The sequence below is a fragment of the Centropristis striata genome, chromosome 6 (genome assembly GCF_030273125.1).
Source record: "Centropristis striata isolate RG_2023a ecotype Rhode Island chromosome 6, C.striata_1.0, whole genome shotgun sequence".
Lineage (NCBI taxonomy): Eukaryota > Metazoa > Chordata > Actinopteri > Perciformes > Serranidae > Centropristis > Centropristis striata.
Window position 1 is genome coordinate 4,949,442 of NC_081522.1, and position 8,027 is coordinate 4,957,468.

The window sequence follows — 8,027 nt, forward strand, 5'->3', positions numbered from 1 at the left end:
CCAGCTCTAGAGGAAATATTAGTCAGCTAAATATGCTTGAGCCTCCAGACTTACATAAGGAGTCTGTTGTGCTCCAAAATCCAAAATAATTTCCTTATGACGTACCACATCTAGCTTGCCCAGAAGACATTTGAACCTCAGATTTTAGATATTTTTTAGTAGAGGAATGTGAAAACACCTCTCTAATGACAAACTTTGTGCAGATATAAACCAGTTTAATCAGTGTCAGACATTTTAATGGGCATACATATAAGAAAAACATTTTTGAGGCGGACGTTTTGTACTCCTTGCAAGGTTTTTGGTCGTCACTTTTGAAAGGTTTCTTGATCTGAAACAGGACTAAACAAAAACAGACATTGATTTTCAACCACAAATCTTTTGTCAACATTTTGTCAGCCAAAATGAAAACTGTCTGGAGCATTTGTAGCTCACTAGATAATCAAGGTGATGTGAGCTCTGTTAGAGAGAGAGAGAGCTATGAGAGTGATGCTAAAGATAGCAGGATGCAGGGAAAATTATGTTGTCAAGCAACATAGAAGATTTCTTTATTAAAACTAAATTTTCGACTTTGACAAATGGCTTTCAGATTGAGGGTTTTATGGGGGCTGTGTTCTCAAACTGCATGTTAGTTAACTTTTATAGAAAGTAAACTGAAGGAACGTGTTAGGCTTTTCTCTAGCTGGTGGTTCAAACATTAATAAACAAACATAACATAGACTAGTTCACTTCTTTCTCTTCATCTAATAAAAACTTGAGTGTTGAGTAGCAGCTCGGTGATGTTTTCATTCGTGGTGTCAGCGTTTGGTGGAGGATCGAGCCACTGCTTTAGCAAACTGCTCACAGTGGACCCGCCCGTCAGCTCCAACACCCGCCTCCTTCAGCAGCTCGTCCACTGAAAACAAAGACACACGGCTGTCGATCAAAATTTGTTCCATGAAACATTCATTCATTCATTATCCTTAACCGCTTATTCATATTCTGGTTGCGGGGGATTCATATTCTGGAGCCGTTCCCAGCTGACATTAGAGACTTGTCCAGGGTGAACCCCACCTCTCACCCAGACTATCACAGGGCTGACACATGAGAAAAAAAAAGAAACGTTGGGTGAACTCAAAATTTCAAGGCAACAAATTTCGATAAAATTTTAAGTTGGGCAATTAAACTAAATATTTTAAGTTTTGTTTTTGAGTTTGCTCAACTCTGAATTTCTCTGGCACGATTGTAACCACAATTTTGAGTTAGCATTGATACGCTAATGGCTACTCTTGTAGCTGTAACAAGCATCAGTTAGCATCAGTTAGCCGGTAGCATCAGTAAGCCGCTAGCATCAGTTAGCCGCTAGCATCAGTTAACCGCTAGCATCAGTTAGCTGCTAGCTTTCGCTAATGATCGAATTTCACAACAAAGAAATAAGAGTTAGCAGAACTATTGTCCCTTGTTGTGAACCCCAACTTAAAGATATAAGTAACAACAACTCACAAACTTGTTTTTGAGCAGACAACTGGCTTCCTTTGTTGTGCTAACTTACATTATTGCCCTAAATGTCAGTAATTTATATTTCCAAGCTTTACCAACTTAAATCACTGTTTTAGGTCAAAAAATACAAGTTGGCTTTTTTGCAGTGTAGAGACAAACAAACACACTCTCATTCACTCCTACAGTCAATTTAGAGTCACTAATTAAACCTAAGTGCATGTTTTTGGACTGTGGGAGGAAGCCGGAGTACCCGGTGAGAACCCACGCTGACACGGGGAGAACATGCAAACTCCACACAGAAGAGCCGCAGCCGGGAGTCGAACCAGCGACCCTTTTGCTGTGTGTGGCTACACCTCTAGTGGGATTCATGCTGCGGCCACATACGAAGAACCTTTTTTTTTTTTAATTTTCAAGTTGTAAACAGTGTTCACATCATTGTCCAGGATTAAATGAAGACTTAATTTTTGTTCTGAAAGCTCTGGTGAATACAACAATACGAAAGAGAAAGAAAAGCAAACAAATGTGTTAAACTCTCATCAGTTCATCTCTCTAGGTCGTCCTCAGACGAGCCTTCCATCGTTCTTTCAAGTCTCGTTTTTTCAATCAATGTATTTGTATCTTCCAAATAGACTTCAATGAGCCAAAATAAAGGTTTTGAATGCTTAAATATCGTCTTTGCTGTTTTTTTAATGTGCCCCTCTGATTAAACACTGGCCTCTCTTTGACCCCCACAGTAAAATTGGTCTAGAACCGCCACTGCTCCTGGCTGTTATTTTCTGGCTCAACCTTGGTATTCCCTCTTACACAGTCTTGTTAGTCATCATTTAAAACAAATAAACCTAATTGTAATGAATATGGTGCTATATTGTAATTTCTCACAGCCTTTTTAACCCCCACACAGCCAACTGTTGTCTCATCATGTTAATGGAGGATAACTATAACTGAATTTCCTCTAGGAGGTAAATAAAGTCATTTTGATTTGATTTGAATTGATTTGATTTGATTTATATGACTCTCATATGATACCATTTTTGCGACTGTTGCAGTCTGAAAAAAAATCTTCCTTCTTGTTAAGTGGAAAAAACTGGATGTTTTACAAAGCAAAGCAAACTGTAGCATGCTGACACATGAACCTAAAGGCCTTTATCAACTGTGTTGCACCTGTCGGGGTGAAAAAAAGTAACACCCTATCACAGTTATTGATTCGTAACCTCATGTAGTTCAAGCATTGCACCAAACATTTCCACCTGAGCCGAGGTCTGAGAGAGTACATGCATGGGTACACAAGTGGTCATGTGATAGTCATTTATCTTGTTTAAAGTGCAAAAATCTTCTTTATTCTGTTTAGTTTAGGACACACAGGCATTCATTTTCAGATAAAGAAAATATTTTTACCTCAATGACAAATTCCTCACTTTTTAAAAGAAAATAATACTTTCATATTGAGATTTTTTTTCTGATTCACATTTCACTGAAACAAAGACCAACATGTCATAAATGAATAATAATAACAATAAATCATATTTGCATAACACTATAAAAGATCCAAAAAAAGACGCAAGAAACGGTTTAATACCAACACAATTGAATACAATAACTAAGGACAAAAGCAATAACAATTTTGGTAGCAATATCAGTATAAATAAAAATAGATAATTTATATAAAAAAATTTAAATAAAAAATAAACAGGAAACGTAATAACAGGAATCAGAAAAAAACCTAACTGTTCTTCATTTCTTCTCTTTCTTTTCTCTCCCTTAAAAGAAAAGTAAATCCGGTATTGAAAATGACCCAATTGGAAGCTTTATTGTCTTTACACCAGACTTGGAGACTTGGTCTGAGGGGCTTTACATAAGAGGATTAAAATAAAGGAACAAAAATGAGGGAAAGGAAGGAAGGAAAACAAAAGAGTTTTATACATGACATTATCTTAAAGATTACCTTCTCGGTCAGTCAGCTTCTCTCCCAGCCCGGTGAGTTTGGCTCGCAGCTCGGAGGCGAGGATGAAGCCTTTCTGCTCCTTGTCAGCCATTTTCATGGCCTCCAGGATCTCCTCCTCCGGCGCCTCCTGCTGGATCTGCCGGTGCATGATGCTCAGGAAGGTGGAGAAGTTCAGCTCCCCACCCGTATCTACAGGAGGAAATATACTTTTACTGGATATGTCCAGTTATCTATAATGTCGCCAGATGATAACACAAAACTTTATTGATCTCTGCAGCAGAAATGACGACACTGCAGGAGAAAAAGTTAGGAGGACCAGTGAGGGGGAAAGATAATATAACACAGTGAATATGAAATAAGTTGTTTAAACAGTAAAGCAGTAAAACAGAATGTTAAGGGAGATGAGATAGTGACAGTTTAAACATGTTAAATAAACTGGATCAGTGGAAACTGTGAGTTAATTACAGCTGCTACATACAGAATTTCCCTTCACACTTCCTTAATATTGATAACATGAGAGAAGGTCAAATATCAGGGCCCTTTTGGTATATAGACAAAAATATTAAAGCCATAATAAAATGAAAATGTTTTGGTTCCTCAGACTATCCCATTTAATGATCCCAAGTTGGACTCATTCTTTCAACTTTGGTGTTTCAATGAGCTTTAAGTCATAGCATGGACACTATAAAAGCAGGTCAGGTGAGCCATGAAATATGTAGCAGTTTTATCGACTTTTTCTAGTAGTTCTTCCGACTTGAGGCAGCGTTCATTTTACATTTACATTTAGTCATTTAGCAGACGCTTTTATCCAAAGTGACTTACAGGAAGAGTAAAGACAACAATCAAGGTATAGTGTAATAAGAGCTATTAGTGCATCTAAAAGTGCTAGTGACACTTCTTTGAGGAGTAGAGTTGTCATGTGGTGCTAGGAGAGAAGATGCTCCTTGAAGAGCTGGGTCTTCAGGAGTTATCGAGGCTGGTATAAGGTGTTTGCACAAGCAGCAAAAAATACGACTCATATTTACGTTTTAATTGTCCTCCGCTGCCATCTTGTGGACTTAGTAGTCATGCACGCAGATGGCACTAGGGACGGGGGGGATATGTCCCCCTCAGGTTCATAGTGATCCCGATCCGCCCCCCCGACTTTCAGCAACAATGGTGTATGGTGTGTGTGTGTATGGTTAATGGTGTGTTCAAGGTCTACACGAATGTCAGAATTTGTCAGAAATCAAGTTCTGACCTTGAGTGTAAATTAAACACACCATGCGTTACGGTAAGAACGCGTTAGACCCGCCTTCAAAATAAAAGCAAACACATTTATAGCTTTCAAAAAAGGAGCACATGGATGTGTTAGCAGAGTCCAACACAGAATTTAAAAGAAGGCTGTCAAAATAAGATGCCTTAAATAAAACACAGAAGAACTCTTATTCTCCTCCTTCTACTAAAATATGCAATGATTGAGATGGAATAGTGGCATTAGAATGTGCGGGAGGCACCAAATTTAGGCTTTTAGGGCAAAAATGTTCTCAGGGGGAGTATGCCCCCGGACCCCCCAACTTTGTTTGGGTCCCCCCATCGTAGCCACAGAAAATCTTGTGGGAAACACTGGTCCTAGAGGTTTGACAGACTGTACAGACAAGAAAGACAAGAAAATGCCCAGCAGGGTGATGAAAGGAGGAGAGATGTTTTGGGTCCTTTGTAAGTCAGCTTCAAGTTAGTAAATTTGGTTGTTGTTTACACCACAGTTTATTTAAAAAATGTTTAAATAAAACATATTTGGTTTAAGACATGGAGTGGCAAAATAGCTCACTGAGTTGAAATTATTTGCCGACAGCTTTGTCCCCCCAGTTCAAAAATCCTATCTGCGCCCCTGGTAGTAGTAATGTTTGATGGTGAATTTTAATAGATATCACAATCGAGGAGGGAGGGAGAGGAGGTGGGTTGGTAAAAGTAGATTACTTTTTATGTACATGTCACCCTGGTAACTACGTCACTTCCAGCATTTACGTACATTATTCATAATGCCTAACCAGGAAGTGTTTTGCCTCAAACCTAGGTCAGTGGTTTTGTAACCTAAATCCACAGAAACTGCAGCCTTTTTTACAACCGCGAACTGTATGTGTATACTGACATGTGCTATTTTTAGTGGTCATATGTGTCGTTATGGGTGGTATTGAACGGTCTATTCTGTTGTCTAGGTTTGGGGATCTTGTTGGCGTTTTTCGAATTGGACTTCCATGGCATTTAATGTAAGGACTGTTCCCACTACAGCCCAGTACCCGGAATGAGGCGGGTCTCACTCGCCGAAATGCCCCTAATTTGAATATGAGCCGTCCGAAGCGGACTTTTGTCGGGACTTTTTTCATCCCTGTAGAAGAGCAGGGTCTTGTTCTCCCCTGAAAAAAGCCTGGTTACTGATTGGATAGATCGCTAAGCAGGATGTGACGTAGTACTCTACGAGACAACAACAAACGGCATTTGTAAAAGCCGGCGAAGCAGTGTTGCCAACTTAGCAACTTTGTTGGTATATTTCGCGACTTTTCAGACCCCATTAGGAACTATTTTTCAAGAAAGCGACTTGAGAAAATTGGGAGGAGTGTTAACCCCTTAGCGTCCAGTCTGCAAAATGCTAATGGGCTAACAGTTAGCCGTGTAGCAGTACAGTGTGTATGTGCTGCTGCAGTGTTCACTTAGCGATCTCTGTTTGTTTACAACAAGCACTGACAAGACACTCTGTGCACAGTTAGTGATGTTGATTAATTCATCATCATTATGTTTATGATCAGCGGGGATGCTGTGCATAATTAGCCATGCTGCTTTCTTTATGATCAGCTGCTGAAGTTGTGCTCAGTTAGCTATAGCGGCCAAAGTTGTGTCTTCCGTGTTTAATCTGTCGCATATTTGATGTCATGGTCAAAACTGTCGCTAAGTGATTACGCGATGGTCCAAAAACATACGTCACCTCCGGAGTCTCATTAATCCCTCTGGGGGCCTTTTTGTAGTGGAGACACGCAGAGTGAGCGGACACTTGAGATGGTGTGACCTGAGACTTTCCCAGCAGCCACTCTTCCCCCTAATGGAAACACGGCTATTGAGTTGCTTTGTCAGAGTCTAACGCCTGGATTCCACTGGATGCGTAACGACTCCGACAGGGGTCTGTCCGCAACGGCTGCGTATCTACGCAGTCCGTCAACACCCACCGGATCCGTCTGTGTTGGAGCTGTTGCGGACAGCAGAGTCCCGAGGACGCACGAGATCTCGCGAATTCACGCCTAATCAATTGATATAACTGGAAGATAATCAACATCTCCTCCTTAATTACTGGAGACAAATCCAGCGACTCCGTCTTAACGAGCGCTAACGAGGTCGGCCCGCTTGTTAACGAGCCGGCCGACCTCGATAGCGAACCCGAGGTATTTTATTTTGAAAATATACCGGTGTTTTATTTTGTGTCTGTGCAAGACTTCCTGTCCCGAACGATCTGCTCTGTGCTGAATTTATGCGTTGTGCTCCGTCGTCCGACAAAAATAGAAGCTCTGCGCAAGTGTTGCGAGGGCTGTCGGATGGCCCTGCGTTGTCGGACTCATTACGCAGCGGATCTGCAGTCGGTGGAATCTCACACATTGATTATAATGGGTGCGTAACGGCTCCGACGACGGATCTGCAGCCGTTACGCATCCAGTGGAATCCAGGCGTCAGGAAACCTACGAATTCCAGTGAATTTTTTTGCAGGAAGTCATACGCACCATTCAAGAGGACAGCCTGGTGCTGTTTAATCAGTCATGTATGGAGATTTGTGTTCTCCGAGTGCACTTCTTGTTTGTCTTTTAATTGAGTTCTGTCTTCTGTAGGAGCCAGTAGGCTTGGAGCTGTCAGGGTTATAAAGGCAGTTGAGCACAGTGTTGGTTTGGTTGGGTTTTTTTTATCACCAGCCTTGTGCTTTAACGCAGACACATTTAGAGAATTGTGGAGTCTTGACAGAGGTTTGAACTCTGCTTTTTTTTTGCTCCCTTTATTTCACATTGAAGCTCCTCCTGTGATCCTACACTAAGGACAGATGAAGGCAGTGTGAGCAGAGACATGATGATGACAATGATGATGATGATGGAAAAGAGCTGCAATAAGAACAGAGAGGAGCTGCGATCAAACACATGAACACAGCCGTGGACAGTGTTGCAGCTCTCTGCTCAAAGCATTGGTTATGTTTATTATTAATTTGTAATTCTGTCTTGCCATGCGCCTCCGCTGTGACCCACCAGGAACATTAGTTTCAGTTCAGATGTGAGGTGATGACATGTGCTGAAATGCAGAGACGTGGACCACCTTCTCCTCACTGTGTGCTCATATACAAAAGTTTGGAAACAAGGACAATACAGGCCAAACAATTTCCTGTTCACAATGACTTTTTTAAAAACCAGTATAAAAGAAAAAAACTACTTTGTCCAAAGAACAAGAAAAAGAGACATGAGTGGGCAAAAGCAAACAAAAATTGGACCCATGATGGCTGGAAACAAGTTCTCCGGACCGACGAAAGAAAATTTGAACTATTTTGTTCAAATTGCAGTCAAAGTCCGCAGAAAAACTGGTGAACGTCTTAAAGCACCATGTG

The 8,027-nt window shown here is 40.9% G+C and overlaps 1 protein-coding gene across 1 annotated transcript; it reads right to left on the reverse strand.

Annotated features, from left to right (window-relative positions):
• Positions 1-762: 762 nt before the first annotated feature.
• Positions 763-3,626, reverse strand: LOC131973689 (calmodulin-like protein 4). Its single transcript, XM_059335746.1, has 2 exons — positions 3,419-3,626; positions 763-892 (listed from the first exon to the last, which is right to left on the reverse strand). The coding sequence occupies exons 1-2, from the start codon at positions 3,564-3,566 to the stop codon at positions 795-797; spliced, it is 246 nt and encodes an 81-aa protein (XP_059191729.1). The 5' UTR covers positions 3,567-3,626; the 3' UTR covers positions 763-794.
• Between the last annotated feature and the right edge of the window lie 4,401 nt (positions 3,627-8,027).

Bases quoted from the DNA above. Each gene is read 5' to 3' on its own strand.
- LOC131973689 (XM_059335746.1), bottom strand. From the start codon at position 3,566: ATGCACCGGCAGATCCAGCAGGAGGCGCCGGAGGAGGAGATCCTGGAG. The intron at 893-3,418 runs GTAATCTTTAAG...CTTTGTTTTCAG, and splicing joins GAAGCTGACTGACCGAGAAG to TGGACGAGCTGCTGAAGGAG.